The 25,178-nt window shown below is 39.7% G+C and overlaps 1 protein-coding gene across 3 annotated transcripts in view; it reads left to right on the top strand.

Annotated features, from left to right (window-relative positions):
• Nucleotides 1-25,178, top strand: part of AHCYL1 (adenosylhomocysteinase like 1) — an 89,792-nt gene that overhangs the window by 5,701 nt on the left and 58,913 nt on the right. For 2 of the 3 annotated variants that reach the window (XM_033918954.1, XM_033918956.1), the window contains exons 2-3: nt 16,084-16,195; nt 16,278-16,421. In XM_033918954.1, coding sequence (XP_033774845.1) covers nt 16,084-16,195; nt 16,278-16,421 — 256 coding nt within the window. The remainder of the gene's footprint in view (nt 1-16,083; nt 16,196-16,277; nt 16,422-25,178) is intronic. The other variant, XM_033918955.1, reaches the window with a different exon arrangement.

The following is a 25,178-nucleotide window of genomic DNA, read 5'->3' as shown; positions in this document are numbered from 1 at the left end:
GTCCTGCCACATTTGATTAAATAAATGTTCCTTCACACTGATAACCTTTCCAACATAAAATGGTCCTTTATGAATAATTTGAGGAGTTGTCTATAGTCTCCTTAATATTTTTAATTGAGTACATATTCTACTGCAGTATCTCTCAAACTTTGCCAAACTGCTGCACACTAAACATGGTGGCCACGGCTCGAGGCATCCAGAAGTGCGATGACATCATGCTGACGTCCAGACATGGGGCCCTGAGCTGCCAGTGGGGGTGCTGGCTGACTGCCTACAGGATGTGCCTTTTCTCTGTGAAGTCAGCCGGCACCTCTCCTCTCCTCTCCTCTCCTCTCCTTTAGCATCTTGCAGCACAGCTGGAATCTCGGGTGACACTAGTGTGTCGTGGCACACAGTTTGCGATACACTGTTCTACTCAGTGATGTAGAACATTTTAAACAATATAGCCATGTTTTCCCAGAAGGCATTGTCCATATTTTTATTTGTTCTTTTCCTATGTGAACATAGTTACAAACTATGGTAGTGTTTGAAATTTTGTATAAACATTGTATAACTGATCATTTTCTTTGATGTAACTTCCCAAAATTATTTGCAGATCTTAATATGTTGTGTGTGTTTCATTTTAGAGAGAGAAGATTCCTCAGTTGAGAGTACTGGTACAGGGGAAGGGAAGAACAATACATTTTTCAATATCTCTAATTCAGTGCCGTTTGATTGGAAAATAATGCAGAGACTAGTATTTTAGCTATTTTAATAAACAGTAAGTTGCCCTAAGTATGGGATACAGTTAAACCGGAAAAACTGACATATACACTGAAAGGATCATCAAAAGGATACATCAAAAGGAACTATGGAACCCTTTCATTAAAAACTATCAGTTATAATATACTGTATAAGTGCAAATTATATTTGAAAGTACATTTTTAAAAAAATGTAAGCTATCTTCTAGTCTTCAGTATTGGATGGTAATACTGAAAAAAATTACACCAATATATTAATTTAGCTTTGATAATATTTTACTATGACAAAATCTTGGGATTAATTGAAACAGATACTTGAAGGCGATGCAGTACCCTTGGATGTCTAGCACTGGGAAGAGTTTTACCAGCAGGGTTTGTTACTTGGTTACTTGTCACACGTTTTGTTAAATCAAAATACAGTAGAATGCCAATTACCTGGATTGCTTTGGGGGTCTCAGTTTATATTTGAGTTCCCCCCTAAGTACTATCACCCTCCCTCCCACTAGTGTTCCTTCTCTGTTTCTGCTGCCACGGCCATCAGCCCAGCCCCCTGAACTGGGAGACTTTCCCCCACCTTCAGCATGCTCCCTAAAAGAAAAGAGAGCGTTCCCTCCCTGAACAGACACCATCAACCCCCCCCACCACCACCACCACCCTTCCCGGACCTAGAGGAAAGACCCCAGGCCTACATTGTTTCCCTGGTGGTCTAGCGGCATGTTGGGGCAGGAGCAATTCCTGCTTGCTCCTGCCCATGCTCTTTTGGTGACGACAATAGCTGCTGAGACTTTCAGCGGCAGTCTCACAAGGCTATAGTCTCATGAGACTGTTGCAGTCTTGGCAGCTATTTTCGTTGCTGAAAAAGCATGGACAAGAACGAGTGGGAATCACCAGGGAAACAAGGTAGACCTGGGGTCTTTCCTCTGGGTCCAGGAGGGGGGTTGTTGGTATCTATTTGTTCAGTGAGGGAGGGGGAATGCTGCCTTTTAAACAATTATTATTATTATAAGCAAAACAAAATCCAATCATCTGGATTTTTGATTATCTGGACTGCTCTCTGCCGAGGTTAGTCTGGATAATCGGCGTTCTACTGTATATGTTTATTTTTGAATAAACATATACATATGACTATATATTTGTCCCTGTAATTAATTACATGTTACTGCATGTTCTGGGGTAGTGTGATTCCAAAAAATCAAGTTCAAGGGACATGACCTCCATAAGTCTATTTTTGTTCTGTGCCAAATTATAATCCTTTTTGTGAACATTTAGAGGTCGCTCAAAGATTTTTAATTTAATACTTAACATGCAAATACTGAATTTATATTAATTTTCCATCTAAACCTGAATTGTGAGCAAATGCATATGGAAAGAGGTTAAAATAAATGCCTATTTTCAGCGTTAAGTAACACAACTTTGTTGGCCTAATGATTTATTATGTATTGTTTAATGTTCAATGATGACTGTAGCTGTCATTATTCTACAGAAAATACAAAATGTTATGTGCGAACGCTGAACAGTAGTCTTACATTCAGTCAATAGTCATCAGTGTGGCTTTGGAGCAAGTTGGTTAGGTCTTTCTGTGCTGAGCAACAAGGCGAAGGAGAAGCTGCTTTCTTCATTCTTTGTAAGACTTGAACTATACTGCAGCATTAGGGCAATTGCTTTTTCAGAGGAGAAATAGACTACTGTCATACTGTCATTTGATGCTGACTGCATCAAATATTGGTAATTTGGATCATCTTTCCAGTTTGTAAGATTTTTTACCAATTGTGCTTTTTTCTTGTCCATTTGTGTCAAGAATAACAAAGAAGACATAAGTTCTCTTTGTTACACTTGATGCCAGGCTGATAGGACCATGTGACCTGGGAGGGCAGTTGAGATGTTGCATCGAACTTGTGGAATGTGGAAGCTGAAGGTTTGTCACCATCTTGGACTTTACTTCATTGCTTAGTCTGTCATCAAATAAAGGCCAGACCATCCAAAATTTCTGACAAATACCACAGATGTCTGGTGAATGTTGTTGACACAGTCTTGGCAACAACCTTGTTTGGATATTTCTGGAGTTCTGAAAGCAGAACCAAGTTATTGAGTGGTCTTTTTACAGGAAGAGGTGCTTCATGCCAGTAACGGATGTAGATGATGTAACAAAAGTGACCAGTTCTTTGATGTCCTGCCTTTCTTTGGCAGTAAGAGAAAGTTGCTGCTGGAACAGAATTATGCTAATACTATAGATGGCCTTTTGCCATCCACCATGCATGGTGGAAGGCCCCAGGTGCTCAAAATGATAGCTTTAAATTAAATAGAGCTCAAGAAGCTTCTAGTAGTCTTCCCTTGGATGTGATGCATTCAAGGCTGACCTACAGAAAGTTGCAATTTCTTTGACTAGGTGACGAGAGAATTGGATAGAGGGAAAGACCTAGATGTATATTTTTAGATTTTAGCAAAGCCTTTGACAGTGTTCCACACAAGTGTCTAATAAATAAACTGAGTGCCTTCACGATAGCCCCAGAATGATGGACTGGGTCAGGAACTGGTTGAGTGGAAAGCGATAAAAGTTAGGGGTTAATGGCGGTCACTTTGAGGAAAGTGATGTTACTAGTGGTGTGCCTCAAGGTTCTGTTCTTGGGCCAATTGGCTTCCCACCCCCCAGAGAATTTCTTATAAAATTGCCTTACTTACCTTTAAGCACATAAAACCAGAGAACCAGCCTTTATTGACAAACTACTCATTCTTCACATTCACCCAGAACTCTCAGATCTACTTCCCAACATTTATGCTTCGTTCCCTCGCTTAAGACTATCAGCACTCACCACATAACATTTTCAGTTACTGCACCCCTTGCTTGGAACTCATTGCCCCTTCATATGAGGGAGGAAATAAACCTGGATAAATTTAAAGGGGCATTAAAATGCTTTTTGTTCAAAGATGCCTTTGAGCACTGATGTTAGCTCGCCCTCCCCAAACTAGTAAATGGCAGCCTTAAAGAAACTACTTCCCTCAAGCAATGAAACTAGACCACCACCTCTCAAACATACTGCCAACTACGTCTGACTACAAAATAGACAGAAGGGAAATTAAAACCCTGCTATTCAGAAAATTTATTAAGAAAAACTAAAACATCTCCTTAATTGTTCCCAATCTTGTAATTTTCCAAGCAAATACTCAACCATGTAATTAGCACCTTATCCTGTAACTTTTCCTGGAAATGTCCAGTTATCTTCTTCTGTAATCCACCTAGAACTGCAAGGTATAAGTGGAATAGAAGCCACTAATGTAATTGTAATGTTCTCTTTTCTTTCTTTTATTGTAATTCACCACTCTCCGTCTTGTTTTTGTTTGTCCGTCTTTGCCTATGCAATCTGTTTGTCTTTGTATATGCAATTTGTTTTCGTGTTTTTTTTAAGTTAAAATTTGTATTCCCCATTTTATAATGTAAATCACCTAGAATCCTGGATAGGCAATTAATCACATTTTTTATTAAACTTGAAACTTGTTAAGATTTGCTTCTTTGCAGATGATACCTAAATCTGCAATAGGGTAGATACCCATGATGGGGTGAATAACTTGAAGGATCTAACGAAGCTTGAAGAATGGTTTGAAATCTGGCAGCTAAGATTTAGTACAAAGAAATACAAGGTCATGCATTTGAATTGCAAAATCCAGTTTAGGGGATGAAGAACTTTTGTGCACAAAAGAGGAACAGTACTTGGGTGTGATAGTACATTACATTACATTAATGGCTTATATTCCGCCTGTACCTTGCAGTTCTAAGCGGATTACATCAAAAAGATAACTGGACATTTCCAGGAAGAGAAATACAATTAAAGATGTTGGACCTAGTACAACAAAAAGATAGCTGGACTTTTCCAGTAAGAGGAATACAATTAAAGGCGTAAGGTCTAAAACAATTTTGATGTGAGGATGCTAAGAGGGGGCGAGAGGGGTACATGGGCGTGATAGTACAGGTTGAAAAAGTGAAGGCGAAAAGCTTAGAAGGATGCTAGGGTGCATAGGGAAAGGTTTGGCCAATAGGAAAAAGGAGATATTGATGCCCCTGTATAAGACTCTAGTGAGACTTCATTTAGAATATGATGTACAATTCTGGAGATTGTTCCTTCAAAAAGGTAAAAACAGGATGGAGTAGATGCATAGGAAGGCTATTAAAATGGCCGGTAGTCTTCGCCATAAGGCATATGGGGAGAAACTCAAAGATCTCAATATATACAGTATACTTTGGAGGAAATGCAGGAGAGGGGAGATATGATAGACATGTGGTATAAAGGCACATGAGGCAAGTCTCATTTCAATTGAAGCTCCGGAATGAAGGCATAGGATGAAATAAAGAGGTGATAGGCTCAGGAGTAATCTAAGGAAATACTTTTTTACAGAAAGTGTAGTAGATGTGTAGAATAGTCTGGTAGAGGTGGTGGAGACAGAGACTGTGTCTGAATTCAAGAAAACCTGGGATAGGAACATGGGATCTTTTAGGGAGAGGAGGAGATGGTGGATGCTGTGAATGGGCAGACTGGAGGGGCCATTTGGCCTTTATCTGCCATCATGTTTCTATGTTTCCAAAAGATTGATGTCTGCATCAAACATATTATCTACGTCAACATCGTAGGAACATAAGAATAGCCATCCTGGGTCAGACCAGTGGTCCATCTAGCCCAGTATCCTGTCTTCACAGTAGCCAATCCTGTTCACAAGTACCTAGCAAAAACCCAAATAGTAGCAACATTCCATGCTAGGAATAGCTTCCCATGTCTGTCTCAATAGAGACTGGACTTGTCCAAACCCTTTTTGAAACCAGCTACGTTAACCGCTTTTACCAGTTCTTCTGGCAATGCATTTTAGAGCTTATTGAGTGAAAAATATTTCCTCCTATTGGTTTTAAAAGTATTTCCCTGTAACTTTGAGTGTCTCCCTAGTCCAGTGTTTCTCAACTTCTTCAAGCCAATTACCCCTTAAGTCTAACAAAATATCATCCGCCCCAGATACGCCCAAGCTCTGCCCTGACCCCACCCCTATAATAATGGTACTAATTGTAATGCAATTTCTTCCATTCATTTTTCATATACACACAATATAATCTTATATGGTAACCATAAAATTAAAAAAAAACAAAAACACAAAGCACACTGTACACAGAGAAAATGTTTATATATATATATATATATATATATATATATATATTTATTTATTTATTTATTTTATTTTTTTAAGGTCAAGACAGATGACTTTAAAATATACAATATCACCTCAGTAACAACTATAGAAAAATAGTCAAATATATTGCAAATTATAAACAACAGATATAAATTCTCAAAACTGACACATTTCAATTACTAAATTGAAAATAAAATCATTTTTCCTACCTTTGTTGTCTGGTGACTTCATGCAGTCTTCATGGTTGCACTCCCTTCTGCCTATGCATCCAATATTTCTTTTTTTTTTCTGCCTCCTGCATGCTGCTTCTCCTCTGGACCTCATTTCCTTCCCCAACTAACATTTCTCTCTGTCCCTTGAATCCAACTTTTCTTCCTCTCTCCTCCACCCCTATTGGCAACATGTCTCTCTCTCTCTCTTTCACTGTCCATCTCGATAATTTCCTGGAGGAAAAGTCCATAGTCTGTTATTGAGAAAGACATGGAGCAAGCCACTGCTTCCCCTGGATTGGTAAAATGGAATGTTGATAATCTTTGGGTTTTTGCCAGGTACTAGTGACCTGGATTGGCTACCGTAAGAACGGGCTACTGGGCTTGATGGACCATTGTTCTGACCGAGTAAGGCTATTCTTATGTTCTTATGAGTTTTCCTCCAGGAAATTGTCCCAGCCCTTCTTAAAACCAGCTACGATATCCGCTCTTACCACAACCTCTGGGAGGGGCCAAAGGGATCTGGCCAATGGGAGTCTTAGGCCACTCCCAGTGCATCCCAGAATGCACTGGGAAAGAGGCCTAAGACTCTGGTTGGCCTCCTATGGAGGGGCCTTAGGCACTTGGCTCAATCAGGGCCTTAGGACTCTCTTCGGTGCAATCCCAGGATGCACTGGGAAGGGAAAGGCCCGCCATTCGGGAGAGGTGGACCTGCCGGCCAGAGGGAGTAAGCATCCCTCTTGCCAGCTTTCCAATAAAAGATATAAAGAAGGATCTGGGTGGGTTCTGGGGAAGGTGGAGGGATGGGGGTGGGGGTAGGGGTGCCAGTAGAATGGATTTGGCTTCCTTCTTGCTGGATATGTTCGGGAGTGTACCTGTAGGAGGGATTGGGCATTCCTCCTGCTGGGGCTGTTTGGGGGAGGGGGGCTGCCTGCAGGGAGTGGGCATCTCTCCTGCCAGCTGATTTGAGGTCAGGTATGGTGGTTCCTTGCCGCAGCTGCTCTCTGCAAATCGCAGCTGGGGAGAATTTCCCCATCCAATATCAGCTGAGCGGCAGGGACTATGTATTACAGTATTATGTTATAGTTTCTTTATTATATTATGTACATCGCCTAGAAATTTGAATTAGGCGATTCATCAAAAGTGAAATAAACTTGAAACTCCCTAAAGCCGTGAATCTGTAACCGGCGCCCAGAACTTGGGCACCTGTTAGAGAATCGTGATATTGGGGAATCCCTGCCAAGCTGCAGTCTCAGCACTCTGGGGTTGTGGGTTCAAACCCACGCTGCTCCTTGTGACCCTGGGCAAGTCAATTAATCCCCCCATTGCCCCAGGTACATTAAGTAGATTGTGAGCCCGCCGGGACAAACAGGGAAAATGCTTGAGTACCTGAATAAATTCATGTAAACCATTCTGAGCTCCCCTGGGAGAACGGTATAGAAAATTGAATTAAAAAAAATAAAACTCAGCCGATGGGGGAGGGGGGAATCCTCCTGCCATGATCAGCTGCTGCAGTCTAGTGGCAAAGGTAAGTCAGCCGCCTATCTTGGAGCGATTCTGTAATCGGTGCCCAGCCGATTACCTATCAGTCAGTCCAGGGCCAATCAGCCGGTTACAGAATCTGGACCTTTTTGTTTGAAAATTGACCTTAAAGAAAGATGCACCGAGCACAAAATGTCTAAAATAAGGGTGTTTTTAAACCAAAAAGGTAGATACTTTCCTGGTTCAAAAATGGCCAGCTTTGACACTGGATTTTTGGACACTTCTTTGCAAAATATCCAAAATTGGCTTTGGGCATCATACTGAAAATGTCCCTCTAAATCAGGGGTCTCAAAGTCCCTCCTTGAGGGCCGCAATCCAGTCAGGTTTTCAGGATTTCCCCAATGAATATGCATGAGATTTATGTGCATGTACCGCTTTCAATGCATATTCATTGGGGAAATCCTGAAAACCCGACTGGATTGCGGCCCTCAAGGAGGGACTTTGAGATCCCTGCTCTAAATCATGAAAATTCATTAAAAATTTATTGCAAACAACAAAAAAAAAAAGTTGGAATTTTATTACTAGCTCTAATGTTTGGTTTGTAACCTAATCTTGGACTGCAGTTGATTGGTGGGCTAGAACTATTTAAAATTGACTAAGGCCCCCTTTATCAAGCTGCGTAAGGGTTTTTTGATCGCAGACCGCTGTGGTAAAAACTCCGACACTCGTAGGAATTCTATGAGCGGTGGAGCTTATACTGCAGCATTCTGCAATAAAAAGTAAACCCTTATGCAGCTTGATAAAAGGGGGCCTAAATGTTTGTTTATACATTTAAAAGAGTTCTATTCTGCCTAATACGTAAGTTATGTGTGTTTTATTGGAATCCGCTTATCACATCGATAAAATATCAATACATCAGAAACGGTATAGAACTGCTACAAAACTCTCAGCTGCTACACTTTCATTAAACAGGAAAATCAGATTTACAGTTTAAAAAATCTACTCCAAGGAACATCCACTCTTGTAAATGGCCTAAAAAATCAAATGCGTTTTCAGCAACTTTTTAAAAGATTTCACATTACGTAATCTCAAGGAGCCCAGCCAGTGAAATAGCTGAAGACCATGTTTTTCACATAATGTATCTCCACTGATTCTTAGATAGTCTCATTAATGACTGCAATTGCAAAAAATTGCATTGACAGACATTTCTTTAGAGTCTGAGTCAAATACCAGGGCACTATACCATAAACCACTTGATGGATAATTATCAGAATTTTATATTCAATTCGATGAATTACTGGTAACCAATATAGTTGTTATAACACTGGAGAAATATGTTCAAAATGTGAGACCCCAGTGGTCATTCTGGATGCTGTATTCACTATTTGCAAAGCCTAGCCATGGTGTATTACAGAAATCTAACTTTGAAATGATCAGGCTCTGCTTTATTGTCCAAAAATCCAGCAACTGACAACATTGGCATTACTGTAGAAAGAAGCCTAAATTGAAAGAATGTTCCCTTAATAGCCTATAATACATGTTCCTGCATTGTAAGATGAGCATCTAAATAAACCCTGCCTAATCTCATATGTGGCAGAATTGACAGTTTCTCAATTTTCAACTGTACCTCCTGTACTTGTAATAACTGTTAATCATACCCAATAAACATAACCTCAGTTTTTTGCAAATTGAGAACCATATTCTCATTCATTCGGTTGTCAGTCTTTATCATACAGTCAGTCAATTTGATTTTACTATGTACTCGATCCCTGTCTAGATGGTGAAGTACTGTATATCATCCATATAAATATGATAATGTACAAACAAGATCCCCAACGATGCTATATAGGTGTTAAATAATAGGACCAATAAGAGTAGACCCCTGTGGTAGTCCTCAGGAACATCACTAGGATAATGAATTGCTACTCTTTTTACCACAAATTTCTGATCATTCAGACTGAAACCATCTCAACACTTCACCTCCCATTTTCAACTTATATAGCAGGATTTTCAGATTCATTGTGTCGAAGGCAGTTGATACATGTAATGACACCATACAAAATGTTTCCCCCATATCTGTATCTTGCCAGTGCACATCCAAAGTCAATATCATTAATGTCTCAATCCCATGTCCCTTTCTAAACCCATATTGATGTTTATCTAACCAATTCTTCTTTTCCACAAACTCTTGTTCAATAATTGTAGACACCACTGGCATTACTGAAATTGGTCTATAATTACCTAAATTGCCTGAATCTAAATTTTGTTTTTTCAGTAGTGATTTCACAGTTGCAAGCTTACAACTATCAGGAACAATTCCAGTTTGAAGACATTTAGTAACAATTTTTGTTAACACAAAAATCCTTTCACATCACTAACTTCACAAGCGCTAATGAACAAGGTAATGCAGAAATAGATAAGATAAATTGGAGAAAGAAGATAAAGGAATATAGTCATGAGATTATTAAAGCTAGGAAAATATATTATGGTGACAAAATCATACTGCAAAAAAATCTTTGGGAACCATTAACTAAATATTGTAAAGATTGATTTATTTGTATAAACTGAGGGAACATACACATCCGGGGAGGGGGGAGGTTTTGGCATTTGTTAAGAAATATAGAAGGGTTGATTACAAGTATTTTTATGAGGTGTTTGTAAATTGGAAAGTGGGTAGGAGAAAATAAGTCTTGTTTTTATTCTATTAAGTATATTGTGCTGTAATGATAATTTATGTAAATGCATTTTTTGTGCACAATTGATGTTTTAAAAATAAAGAATTAAAAAAAAAATACTGCAAAAAAATCAAAGTAAAGTTCTATTCTTATTATGGAAGTCGATAACTTCTGAACAGATAGATAAATCCATTAAACCTTCTGTAGAAGAATTAGCTACTTTCTTTAATGACAAAATCTTAAAAATAAGGTCATCATTTTCTAATATTTCAGTACCTTTTAAAACACTGCAATGAAAAATCCTCTGATGACATACCAGTTGATAGATACTGGCACACTTTTGACACAATAACGCAATGCCAACTTAAACAGCTTTGTGTTAAATGTGGTCAGAAAAAATGTCTGCTTAATCCTGTTCATCATACATTTTCTTTAACATTCCTTCATTTGCTATTTCCTGGCTTACAATGTTGGTTAATTACATCCTCACTAGTGGTTTTTTTCATTAGCTATGGGACAAATTGTACTTAATCCATTGTTAAAAAATTCTGAGTTAGACCCAACACTAGCTCTCAATTATCGTCTGGTTGCAAACATACCACTGTTAACAAAGATTTTAGAATCTATTGTTTCAAGGCAATTATCAGATTATTTGGATATATTCTCTACTCCTTCCATTTCAATTTGGATTTCATCCAAATTTTAGCACCAAAACCTTCCTTATTTCATTGGTTGTGAAGGTTCAACATCTTTTGATCCATGGCCATTGTGCTGTCTTGTTGCAGTTTGATCTTTCAGCAGCTTTTGATGTAGATCCGGGGTGCCTAATAGGTCGATCGCCAAGGCAAAGTGAGTCAATCATGGAGCCCATCCCGGGCTCCATGATAGACTCACGTTGCCTTCACAATCTACCGGGCAGATCTCCACAACGTTAATTCTGCCGTCAGAGAGGAAGTTCTGGGCCAGCCAATTGCTGCCTGGCTGGCCCGGAACTTCCTCTCCGACAGCAGAATTGACGGGGAGAGGAATGCTGGTTGGCCCAAAGCAGGGAGAGCTTGGGGCGGTGGTTGCTTTGGGGCCTGTTCCCTGATGGCGGTGGCCACTTGGGGGAGGGCAGGGAGAAAGAAAGAAAGGGGGCAGGCAGGGAGAGAGAAGGAAAGAAGGGAAACAGAAAGAAAGAAAGGGGGCATGAAGAGAGAAAAAAAGAAAGGGAGGCAGGGAGAGAGGAAGAAAAAGGGGAGGGAATAAGGTTTGGAGGAGAGGAAGCATACAGGCTGAAAGAAGGGAAGAAAGATTGGATGCACAGTCGGAAAAAGAAAGTGCAACCAGTGACTCATGAAATCACCAGACAACAAAGGTAGGAAAAATTATTTTATTTTCAATTTAGTGATCAAAATGTGTCCATGTTGAGAATTTATATCTGCTGTCTATATTTTGCACTATGGCCCCCTTTTACTAAACCGCAATAGCGGTTTTTAGCACAGGGAACCTATGAGCATTGAGAGCAACGCTGGGCATTCAGCACAGCTCCCTGCACTAAAAACTGCTATCGTGGTTTAGTAAAAAGGGAGGGGGGTATATTTGTCTATTTTTGTATGGTTGTTTTTGAGGTGACAGTGCATAGAGTCATCTGCCTTGACCTTGAAAAACCCCGGAATATAAATGATAATTAACATTTTCTCTGCGTACAGTGTGCTTTGTGTTTTTTAAAAATTTTATTGTTAGTAGATCGTTTTGACTTAGTCATTTTAAAAGTAGCTCGCAAGCCCAAAAAGTGTGGGCACCCCTGTTGTAGATCATGATGTTCTTATACAACTTTTGCTTGATATTGGAATAGATCAAGGAGTTTTGAATTGGTTCAATGGTTTCTTGAAATTACGATCATATCAAGTGAATAATGAGAATAAATTTTCTTCATCGTGGTCTCCTGTTTGCGGCGTTACCTCAAGGTTCTCCATTGTCTCCTATATTATTTAATATATATATGACGACTTTGAAATATTTGAAATTGTCTATCTCAGAATCAATTTTTACGTATGCTGATGATATTTTCATCCTACTAGAAGTTGATCCTTCATTGTCGAATTTAACAGCAGATATTAACTCTTGTAATTCAAGACTGGGCTTATTCTGTGCGTATGAAGCTAAATGCCACTAAAACCAAACTCTAATGGTTTGTTCCAATTACACATAATTTTCCATCTTTTATAAGATTAAGTTCGGGTGACTCTTTAATGATTGAATATTCATCTAGAATCCTGGGATTTGTTTTGGATGACAAACCAAATCAATGACACATCTAAAAATGTTATTTTAGTTTACAGATGTTAAGGAGAGTTCGCTGCTTTTTTCATCAACACCACTTCACTATATTGGTTCAGGCTATAATACTAGCTTATCTGGACTATACCAACTCCCTTTACATTGGTTTAAGTAAAGGTAATTTGAAGAGATTACAATTTATTCAGAATATGGCGGCCAAAATAATTTTTAGTAAAAATAAATACGATCATATTACTCCATTGTTGAGGGCTTTACATTGGCTTCCGATATATGGGAGGGTTCAGTTTACATTACATTAGTGATTTCTATTCCGCTTGTGCCTTGCGGTTCTAAGTGGATTACAAATTAGAAAATATCTGGACATTACCGAGAGAATTGTATAACAAAGATTCATGTACATTACATGATACAGTTGATAGTTACAAATTAGAGGATATCTGTATTTATCCGATGGAATTACATAGTAAAGATTCAAGTACTTACAGGAAACAGTGGAGAATAACAATATATTCGGGTAGCTGAGGAGGATAACCTAACATTGAAGGGATAAGTTTATTGGATACATGTGGTAGATGCTTATTTAGCGGTCTGGATATTTTTTGGTTGGTATGATTCGAGGAAATGACTAGTGTGTTATTCACAGGGGAGAAAGCATGTACGAGTGGGAGGAGATTAGTAAGTAAGGACGTGTTTTTTGAATAGAACTGTTTTGATTTCTTTTCGAAACACTTTGATGTCTGTTGTTTTGATCATCAGTTTGGTGATGGTGGGGTCAATTTTCGCTGCCTGAGTCGCCAGGAGGCTGTCGTAAAGTTTCTTACGTCGGGTACCATTATGAGGGGGGAAGGTGAATAGGTTCTGAGTTCTCCTTGATCTGGGTGAGTGGTAGCGGTGTAGGCGGTTGTTTAGGTAGCTGGGGGCAGTGCCATGGTTTACTTTAAATAGTAGACAATAGAATTTGAACTGAGTTTAAGTGTGTAAATGTTATTTTTAAGAGTTTATATGGGATTTTTTTCCCCATTATTTCCTCTTTTAATTCATATCGTATTCAGTCTACGAGGTATATACATGAATTTAAATTACTACTCCCCTCTACTTTAGGTAGACTTTCACACTTTTTGACATTTACTATGGTGAAAATCTGGAATGATCTTCCTTCAGATATCAGAACTCTCTCTTCATTGACTCGTCTTAGAAAAACCTTGAAAATGTATCTGTTTACAAAATATCTTACAGACAATTGATAGAATTTTTTAGCTGATAACTGTATGTTGATATCGACTGATTCTTCTTCCTTTACTGTTGTTTATCAATCTTTTAAAGATTATGTTTTGTTAACCGGCTCGAGTCCCTTAGGGGAATGACCCGGTATATAAGACCAAGGATTAGATTAGATTAGGTTCAGATATCGATCTTGTTGGGGTTGGTTGCCGCACTACAGATTTTACCTCTTCCTCAGTCACCACCTCAATTCACCCATCCATCCACATCTTCCATATCATTCAAAAATTCATCTATCATACATTCATCATCGATCTCAACCAATTTCTCCATCTTCTCCTTCATATATCTTGTATAATCAGCAGGTTCCAAACCTTTTGCATCTGTTCCATCATAACATTTAACTAAAGATTGTACCATATGAAATAATTCCTTTGTATTTAGATTTAGGAGTAATGTTAGGAAATTCTTTTTCATGGAGAGGGTGGTGGATGCCTGGAATGCCCTCCTGAGAGAGGTGGTAGAGAGGAAGACGGTGATGGAATTTAAAAAAAGCGTGGGATGAACATATAAGATCTCTAAGTAGAATATGAATGGACAAACTTTCATGGTCTGAATCCCTCAAAGGAGATGGTTTAGATAGGCTGGAGTTAGTTTCAATAGCAACTCCAGTAGTTGGAACCTAAGGATAGTACCAAGTGGACTTCTAAGGTCTGTGTTCCAGAAGAAACAAAGAAAAGAGACAATTTAATAATGATACTGTAATGCATGTAATTATAGGGCAGACTTGATGGACTGTTCAGGTCTATATCTGCTGTCATTTACTATGTTGTTATGTTCATCTGTCATAATTCCTAAACTGTCTAAGGGGTGCTAGCCAGGTACCGGCACTGAATATTAGCCGACACCCAGATAACTTCCGGCAGCCGGGCAAGAGCTGAATATCCAGTATTGGTGCCTAGCTTAGGCTTGCTATTGAAAATCCAGGGAGAGGGAGGGTAAGAAAATAGTCTCCACTTAAACTAAAGGAATTAAGACTGCCCAAGTGAAAAGCCAGACTTACCGTACTTTCTCTAAAAATAACATAAAAGTTAACTGAAAAGAAATTCCAAGAAGATCTGATGCCAAATGGTAAAACAACATAATTAAATCAGACTGTCTGAATTGCCATACTGGCACAGACTGAAAGTCCATCAAGTATCCTGTTTCCAGCAGTGGCCAGCCCAAGTCACTAGCTAGATCTCAAGAAGTAAAACTGATTTTATGCTGCTTATCCTTGGAATAAGCAGTGGATTTCCTCAAACCATCTCAATAATGGCCTATAAACTTCTCTTTTAGGAAATTATCCAAACCTTTTTTAAACCCTGCTATGCTAATTGATTTCACCATATTATCTGGCAATGAATTCCAGAGTTTAATTACATGTTGAGTAGAGAAATATTTTCTCTGGTTTGTTTTAAATCTATTTCTTAGTAGTTTCATTGTATGCCCCCTAGTCCTAATATTTTTGGAAACAGTAAACAAGCAATTCACATCTACTCTTTCCACTCCACTCAGTATTTTATGGACCTCTATCATATCACCCTTGAGCTGTCTCTTCTCCAAGCTGAAGAGCCCTAGCCGCTTTAGCCTCTCCTCAAAGGGAAGTCGTCCCAAACCTTTTATCATTTTTGTTCCCTCTGTACCTTTTCTAATTCTGCTATATCGTTTTTGAGATACAGCAGCCAGAACTGCATACAGTATTCAAGGTGCAGCCGTACCAAAGAGGGCATGATAACATTTTCATCTTTTGTTTTACATTACTTTCCAGATAATTCCTAACATTCTATTTGTTTTCTTAGCCACCGGGGTTTCATCATATCCTCAATGATAACACCTAGATCCTTTTACTGAGCAGTGACTCCTAACATGGAACCCTGCATCACATAGCTATAATTTGGGTTCCTCTTTCCTACATGCATCACTTTGCACTTGCTCACATTAAATGTCATCTGCCATTTTGATGCCCAGTCTCACAAGGTCCTCTTGGGACTTTGTGTCATTAGCAAATTTAATTATCCACTAGTTATTCTTATCTTTAGATCAAGGATAAATATGTTAAAAAGGAGTGGTCCCAGCACAGACTCTTATGAAACCCCACTATTTACCCTTCTCCATTGAGAATATTGACCATTTAAACCCACTCTCTCTTTTCTGTCTTTCAACCATCTCTTAATCCATAATAATAAGACATGGTACTGGAATATGCAATAATGCTTATTGTCTTGGAGAAACGTAAATTATATTTGTTTTTCTGTATGTTTAAAGCAGATTCAGTTTGCTGAGGATATGCAGGAGTTCAGCAGGTTCCCTACAAAGACTGGTCGTCGATCTCTCTCTCGCTCCATCTCGCAGTCTTCTACTGACAGCTACGGTTCAGGTAAGCATAAATCATTATTAATACTTTGCTGAGAGCACAGAACGGAGACTTTTACTCTCGTTTCCTGACTTTTGTATTTCAGCTGCATCCTACACAGACAGCTCTGATGATGAGGTCTCTCCTAGAGAGAAACCACAAACTAATTCCAAGGGAGTCAGTGACTTCTGTGTGAAAAATATCAAGCAGGCAGAATTTGGGCGCAGAGAAATCGAAATTGCTGAGCAAGGTAATATGTTCTCTACTTGTAGTATTGCACTGAAATGCTCGTCCTCCTTTCTGTCCGGTAGCATTATCCTCAGAGCATCCTTCTTTCTGTTGAGTGACTGTCTTCATAGCATCATCATCCTTTCCATCCAGCGGGGACCCTATTCTCAGAGTGTTATCCTCTTCGTCCAAGCAACATTGGTGCATGTTTTTGAGATGGTTTGAAGTAGGTAGTACAAGTGTCACCACGTGTTAAGCATTAGAGCACATCCGCTCTAACATTTTAATGTGCATTGAAACAGTGCAATAGTTCAGCTGGATTGGAGCACTCCACTTTTTTGGTAGCTCACCCATCAGTTCCCTCCCCCTCCCTCACATCCAACCGACCCCTATCCAGCAACCACCAGAGGTCAGTGGCTGCCATTTGAACCCAGAGTCAGGTCAGGCAAAAGTGGAAGAAGGAGCATTCCTGCCCAGGCCCATTAGCTCACCATGGGTAAGTCCTGGTAATTTAGGATTTTTCTGACATTTTTTAATATAAATATGTTCTGTTAAACTTTAAAGAGCCAAATTTAGGGGTCCTTTTACCACATAGGATATACAGTAATGGACGCGTTAGTGGCTAGTGCGCCTTAGTAAAAAGGACCCCTTAAGAGTAGATTTATTTATTTAAGGTTTCCAAGTATCAAGCATCCATAAAGTTGCTGTCGACTATATATAACATCTTATCTAGACACAACATATATTACTCTTTACAGCCTGCATATCACGTGTCAATTTTTTCTCAATGCTAGTATACTGTTTGAATGTTTTATTGTTTGTATTCATTTTATTATTTATGTAATGCTGGTACCCGCTTAGAATTGTTGGATATGCAAGCTAAAATATCAATGTTTCCAAAAATTAAAACAAAAAAACGTCTAAGTCCACTTTTGTCCTAAGGCCTTAAACGTTGAAAGTAGAAGCAGGGAAAATGTCCATTATCAAAAAAACATCCAAAAGGAGTTCAGCTGTTTAAATGCCCAGACCACCACTACGTCTAAACTTATACCATATAATCAACCTAAAAAAAGCCTAAGCTTCAAACGTCCAAAACAAGGGCTTTTAGGCGAAGGAGGAGCTAGTCCTTCGCCTAAAAGCTGGATTCTGTAACCGGTGTCGGTCAAAAACAACACCGGTTACAGAATCCACCCCCCCCCTACAACGATCCAGGCAGGAGGGAGCCCAAGCCCTCCTGCCCTGTCAAACCGTGACCCCCCCTCCCAACGACATCGGGGCAGGAGGAAGCCCAAGCCCTCCTGCCCCGCGGCAACCGGACTCCCCGATTAGGTTAGGGGCAGGAGGGAGCCCAAGCCCTCCTGGCCCGGCGACCTCCAACCCCCCTCCCCCCACATGATCTGGCAGGAGGGAGCCCAAGCCCTCCTGGCCCGGGGACACCCTCTAACTCCCAGGCCCCACTAAAATACGGGCAGGAGGGATCCCAGGCCCTGCTGTCCTCGATGCACCCCCCCCATGACCGCCCCCCTGAACCCCCGATCGCCCCCCTCGCCAACCCGCAACCCCTTCTGCTGACCCCACGACCCCCCCCCCCCGTACCTTGCAATCGTTGGCCGGACGGACGGGTGCCAAGCCCGCCCGTCCTGCAGGCCAGCCAATCCAGGAATGGGGCCGGATTGGCCCAGGTGGCTCAAACCCCGCCCATAGGTGGGGCCTGAGGCGCCTGGGCCAACCAGAATAGGCCAACCTGTGGGCGGCCTCTTTTCTCTCTGTGCGTTTAGAGGCAGGGGAAAGGACTAATCTGGTTTTAGATACATCTAAAACATCAGGCTTTTTGATTGTCCAAGTACCCATTTAGGCCACTTTTTAGACCTTTTTTAAAAAAAAATTATTATGAGCCCCATAATATTTACTGCAACCTGTACATATAGGCATCAACAAACAACTGAGTTTTCAAGTAATTTCTTTTTTTTTTTTAAATCTTTATTCATTTTTGCAACTTATAACAAGAGTATCAATAAATGACATTTGAAATTGTATACAACACTTGAATTTCCATCATATTCAACATAATAATAAATGATAATATTTAATTCCTCCCTCCCATCCCTACCATATCCTATACAATCACATAAATCCTATAAAATTTTCCTTTCTTTTTGAACTAGACAGTTAATAAAAATTCAGAATTCAGAACCCCCCTCCCACCCCTTCATTTGCATTGTACTTATAATAGAAAAATTGTATCTATTTATTACAGTAATTTGTCAATGGCCCCCAGATCTCTTTAAAGTTATTATAATTACCTTTTTGTATGGCTTTTGTTCTTTCCATTTTATAGATGTGACATAGCAAATTCCACCAAAAATTGTAATTGAGTCTACTCCAATTCTTCCAATTACTTGTAAGAACATAAGAACATAAGAAGTTGCCCCCGCTGAGTCAGACCAGAGGTCCATCTTGCTCAGCGGTCTGCTCCCGCGGCGGCCCATCAGGCCTAGTGCCTGAACAGTGGTCCCTGATTAATTTTGTAACTTACCTCTAATCCCATCCCTATAATCTACCTTTACTCTTATCTGTACCCCTCAATCCCTTTGTCTTCCAAGTACCTATCCAAAGCTTCTTTGAACCCCTGTAGCGTGCTCCTGTTTATCACATCCTCTGGTAGCGCGTTCCATGTATCCACCACCCTCTGTGTGAAAAAGAACTTCCTGGCGTTTGTTCTAAACCTCTCCCCTTTCAATTTCTCTGAGTGCCCCCTTGTACTTATTGATCCCCTTAATTTGAAAAATCTGTCCCTGTCTATTTTTTCTATGCCCTTCATGATCTTGAAGGCTTCTATCATGTCTCCTCTAAGTCTCCACTTTTCCAGGGAGAAAAGCCCTAGCTTTTTCAGTCTGTCAGTATATGAGAGGTCCTCCATGCCCTTTATTAGCTTAGTTGCTCTTCTCTGGACCCTCTCAAGTACCTCCATGTCCTTCTTGAGGTACGGCGACCAGAACTGATCACAGTACTCCAGGTGTGGGCGCACCATAGCACGATACAGTGGCAGGATGACTTCCTTTGTCCTGGTCGTGATACCCTTCTTAATGATACCCAACATTCTGTTTGCTTTCCTTGAGGCCGTGGCACACTGCGCCGACGCCTTCAATGTTGTGTCTATCATCACTCCCAGGTCTCTTTCAAGGTCGCTCACCCCTAGCGCTGATCCCCCCATTTTGTAAGTGAACATCGGGTTTTTTTTCCCTATATGCATTTCCCTATGTTGAAACTCATTTGCCACTTTTTGGGCCATTTTTCCAGTGTTGTCAGATCTTTTTGGAGATCTTCGCAGTCCTCCATGTTATTGACCTTGCGATATAGTTTGGTTTAATCCGCAAATTTAATAACCTCACATTTTGTTCCTGCTTCCAGGTCGTTAATGAATATATTGAATAGGAGCGGTCCCAGCACCGACCCCTGTGGAACTCCGCTCATGACCCATTGCCAGTCTGAGTAATGTCCCTTTACTCCAACCCTCTGTTTCCTGTCTGCCAGCCAGTTTTTGATCCATCGGTGGACCTCCCCTTGCACCCCATGGTTCCATAGCTTCCTTAGTAGTCTTTCATGTGGAACCTTGTCGAAGGCTTTTTGGAAGTCAAGGTAAATGATATCTATGGATTCCCCTTTATCCACCTGACTGGTTACCCCCTCAAAGAAGTATAATAAGTTCGTGAGGCATGACCTGCCCTTGCAGAAGCCATGCTGGCTCGACTTTAGCTGCCCATAGTTGTCGATGTGTTCCCAGATGCTGTCTTTAATCAGTGCTTCCATCATCTTTCCCGGGACCGAGGTCAAGCTCACCGGCCTGTAGTTTCCTAGGTCTCCCCTTGAGCCTTTCTTGAAGTTGGGCATGACATTTGCTATTTTCTAGTCTTCCGGAATCTCTCCAGTTTTTAGGGATAGGTTGCATATTTGTCGAAGTGGCTCAGCTATTTCGTTCCTTAGTTCCTTGAGTACCCTTGGGTGAATGCCATCCGGACCTGGCGATTTGTCGCTCTTTAGCCTGTCTATCTGCCTGAGGACATCCACCTTGCTCACCTCTAGCTGGACCAGATTTTCATCCTGCTCTCCTTTTACGATCTCCTCGGGCTCCGGAATGTTGGTTGTGTCCTCCCTCGTGAAAACTGACGTGAAGAACTTATTTAGCCTGTCAGCTATCTCCTTTTCCTCTTTTACCACTCCCTTTCTGTCCCCATCATCCAAGGGTCCCACTTCCTCCCTTGCTGATTGCTTCCCCTTAACGTACCTGAAGAATGATTTGAAGTTTGTTGCTTCCCCTGCCAGTCTCTCTTCATATTCTTTTTTTGCTTTCCTAACCACTCGATGACACTCCTTTTGGTGTTTTTTGTGTTCCTTTTGGTTCTCCTCTGTTTTTCCATTTTTTGAATGATGCTTTCTTGTCACTTATCGCCTTTTTCACTGCATTTGTTATCCACACTGGGTTTTTTGTTCTATTTTTTTTGCACCCTTTCCTGTACTTGGGGATGCACAGGTTCTGTGCTTCGTGCACTGTGCCCTTGAGTATGGTCCAGGCATTTTCTACGGACTCCATCTTCCTTGCGCTGTCGTTGAGTTTCTTTCCCACCATTTTCCTCATGGCATCATAATTCCCTTGTTTGAAGTTAAGTGCAGTCGTTGTAGTTCTTTTCACCTTTGATGATCCAATTTCTAGCCTGTACTGGATCGTGTTGTGATCGCTGTTTCCTAGTGGGGCTAGTGCCGCCACCTCCTTAGCGGGTCCCCCTAGTCCGTTGAGGATTAGGTCAAGAGTGGCATCACCCCGTGTTGGTTCCGTGACCAGCTGTTCCATGAAACAATCCCTCGTGACCTCCAGGAATTTGGTCTCCCTCATGCAGCTTGAGTGCCCAATACTCCAGTTTATTCCCGGGTAGTTGAAGTCTCCCATCACCACCACACTTCCGCTTTTGCATACCTGCCTCAGTTCAGCCTCCAGATCCTGGTCGATTTTATGAACTAGGATATCTACTCCAGCTTTTTTCCCTGTCGCAGGTGCAAAAAAACAATCTTTCACCCAATTACCTACTAGCTTTTTAGATTCCTCACTAGATAGGTGAGTCTCTTGGATAAAACAAACATCCGCATTCTGCTGCTTTAAGTATAATAACGTCTTCTTTCTTTTAATCGGATGGTTGAGGCGATTGACATTCAATGAAAGGATTTAAAAACCCATTATATTGATTAGTCACAATACCTACACCAATCCACAAAATAACTACTATATGATCAAGTTCCCCACACTGAAAATCCAAATTAAACCCCATCTCTCCTTCCAGACCCCACCCATATCAATAATGCAAACTTTGAGACACCCATGCTAGATCAAGTAAATGAAAAACTCCACCCAGGCCATATCTAAAACCCAATTAGTAATTAAACTAAACACCCAAATAATATATGTAAGTCCCTTATTAAAAAAAAGGAGACAATTAAATTATAATAATTCTATTTTTTTTTTTTTTTCCGGAAGAATATTTTATAGTACCCATTCCAAAAGGAAAATAACAAATAAAATTATATTATTCCTCCTCTTCATATTATCACCACACATTTAATTAAAACAAAACCCAATTGCTTCAAATAAGTACAATTTTAGCAATTACAAACCAACAATTTCCCATCCAGTCATTTATCTTATGATGACATCATACAATTTCTTCACATAACTTGGGTCATAGACCATTAACTCCACATATCAACATCTCTAACTAGCTCAAACCTGCTGACCGTCACCATAGTCCTTCCTCTTACAAAAGATCTTCTCTGCATGCAGATCTGTAGGCATACTTCAAGGGCTTCATTAATAAAGTATCCATTTTACACAATACAGAATCTGTATAGACTAATCCAGAGCACTGTAAATCATGGCAGATCACAAAAATTGTCTTTATGAAGATCACCATGCAGCTGCTAAGCTGAATTTCTGAATTTATCTTCAGTAAATCTCCTCCGGACCAACTGTGCACTTATATGCTTTAGAATCAGTGAGAAGCAAATATTAAAAGCAGGGTGTAAGATAAGAATCAGGCCATATCATACAGGCACTCATTCCAATCATAATTCAGTACCCTACATCATTCACTTCCCACAATACTGCAGAAAAAACCTATAACTTATCAAACCCTTCATATCAAATTGCAAATAATTTGATATTCTTGTCAGGTAAAGGATTTCATTTCCTACGGTACTTCTATTAAACAACTGCAGTCCAAGAGATGTATATAACACTTTCACAATCTTCTTCTCTCTGCTGCATTGCAATATATTGTTTTAAATTTTGCCCTCTGAAGCTCTCCCACAGATCTTCCCATGTTTGAATGTAAAAATTGCAGAGCCTGCGTGACAATCTTCTCTTACTGATTCATCCGAAATTCAGAAGTTAACATATACCACCTTCAATCCTAGGATTATCATTCTTTAAAATCGTCTTTCCAATCAGACAGGAAATGAAAAAGTTCACATATTCACAATTATGTTAAACCATATTCACATTTATTAGACCCAGTTCTGACATAAGGAAAGGTCACCTTTTAAAACCTTTTTCTAAACAGCCTTTTTCCATGCAACCGCTCCAAGTGACTGTGTTTCTCTGTCAGATTCAAATTTTAACCATAGAATTGCCCAACTTAAGAACTTTGGCTTTAAACTTTAAATATTCCTCTCAAAACACCAAAATAAAACTAAAATATTATGATAAAATAAAGAATAGGAAAAAGATATACATCCCCAGCTTCATTCTTATGTAGCCATAGGCAGTTCACACTGATCTAAGAACTCCTTTAGCTTAGCTGAATCTTCAAAGTTTAAAGTCTTATTTCTATAAGTAACCCGCATAATTGCTGGGTAAATTAAACCATATCTAGCTCCTAATGCTCTTAATTGTGGGCGTAATGCTAACAGCTGTTTCCTTCTGTAAGCAGTCACTTTCGCAAATCCTGTACTATGTGAATCTTTGAATCCTGACATTTGAGATTTTTATTTTCTTTAGCTAATTTAATAATTTCTTCAACCTGTTGATATCTGAGCATTTTAAAAATCAATGGACGCGGTCCTTTCTGATTACTAGATCTTCTTATCGGGACCCTATGCGCCCTTTCCAATTCCAACGGATATTTGCTTTGAATCAGCAGAATTTTCGGTAAGAAATTAACAAGAAAGGCTATCGGATCATTCTTTTCTATCCCTTCTGGTAACCCAAGCACCCTTAAGTTACTTCTTCTTTCGCGGTTGGATAAATCCTCCAATTCTTTCTTCAATATCTCTATCTCCTTATGGTCTTTTTTATACTGCAGTACTTCTGCCTCAGTACGCTCCACACGCTTTTCTATATGCTCAATCTTAATATCCACTATTTGCATTTTCTTATTTAAATTCTCTACCTCCTCCTTAACTTCTTGCATATTTTTCGCATTGTTTAAAACTATCTCCTTTATCAGTTGTAGCTCCTTCATGAGATCTCTGTTTTCAATTTCTTCCGCTGGAAGCGGAACCAGTGAAGGAGATGTCGGCTCCAACTTTGACCTTTTGACGCTTCCTGATCCTGTTCCCGCTGAAGCGCTTTTACACTGTTTACCCGAAGCCATTTCGCTATCGAAAAAAAACTCTTCTTGTGTGACTTACGAAACTTTTTAATATCTTATATTATTATAATTAGCCTAACTCCGCGGAGCTCATCAACTACCCGATCATCTCGGAACGTCTCAAAGCCAAGCCCTAATGAGAAGATTTTCATGATGGAGTTGAGGTGGCATGACGTTCCATAAGGTTGGAGCAACTACAAAGAAGTTAGTTTTCCTAGTGTAGTGGAATTCTTTGATGGAAGGAACAGCCGGTAAGTTTTGATCTGCTGATCTTAGGGTCCGAGAAGAACAGAGAGGGATGGTAAGTTTGTTGAGAAAAGATGGAAGACGTGAGAGTTTGATTTTGAAAACTAGCATTAAGGTTTTATAAGTGATACGGTGCGTGATAGGTAACCAATGGGCTTCTTTCAAGAGAGGAGTAACATGATCATATTTCCCTACTTTATGTATAAGTTTGATTGCTGTATTTTATATAAGCTGCAAACGACGTAGTTCTTTTTGTGGGAGTCCATTATATAGAGAGTTACAGTAGTCTAGATGGGAGATAACCAGTGAGTGAACGAGTGTTATGATTGCATTAGTTTCAAGGATTGTAGTTAGAGAACGGATGAACCTAAATTTGTAAAAGCAGGTTTTTACTACAGAGCTTATCTGGTCATGGAAAGTTAGATCTTTGTCTATAGTTACTCCGAGAAGTTTTATTTTTTGTTCAATTTTTACTGAGCAGGATTTAATGAAGATTTTTCCGGTTATTGTTTTGTTGTTCCTGACTGGGAAGAGTATACCACAGGATTTATTGATGTTAAGGGAAAGTTTATTTGGAGCCAATCACTGATTTTATCAAGTTTATTATTAATTTCTTGTATTGTTTTCTTGTATGCTTGCTGCTTGTATGGGTGAGGTCTATCCTATTTAACAATGGAGTTCTTTATTATATTTTTATTTTATTTTAGTTTGTTTTGTTTTTTTATGTTCAAATGATTTTATTGATGAAAATAGCGAAACAATCTTAAACAGACTAAACATATCAAAGTCGAGTAAGAAACAATGGAACATCATCAACAGCAGAGAGAAACCGTCATCATCAGTTTTTATACATAATATGCAAAAATCACCTACCCAACTATTTCCCATTAATAGAC

This window comes from Geotrypetes seraphini, chromosome 13 (genome assembly GCF_902459505.1).
Source record: "Geotrypetes seraphini chromosome 13, aGeoSer1.1, whole genome shotgun sequence".
In the NCBI taxonomy this organism is placed as follows: domain Eukaryota; kingdom Metazoa; phylum Chordata; class Amphibia; order Gymnophiona; family Dermophiidae; genus Geotrypetes; species Geotrypetes seraphini.
The sequence above is the reverse complement of the archived record's forward strand: the minus strand, read 5'-3'. Positions and strand labels throughout refer to the sequence as shown.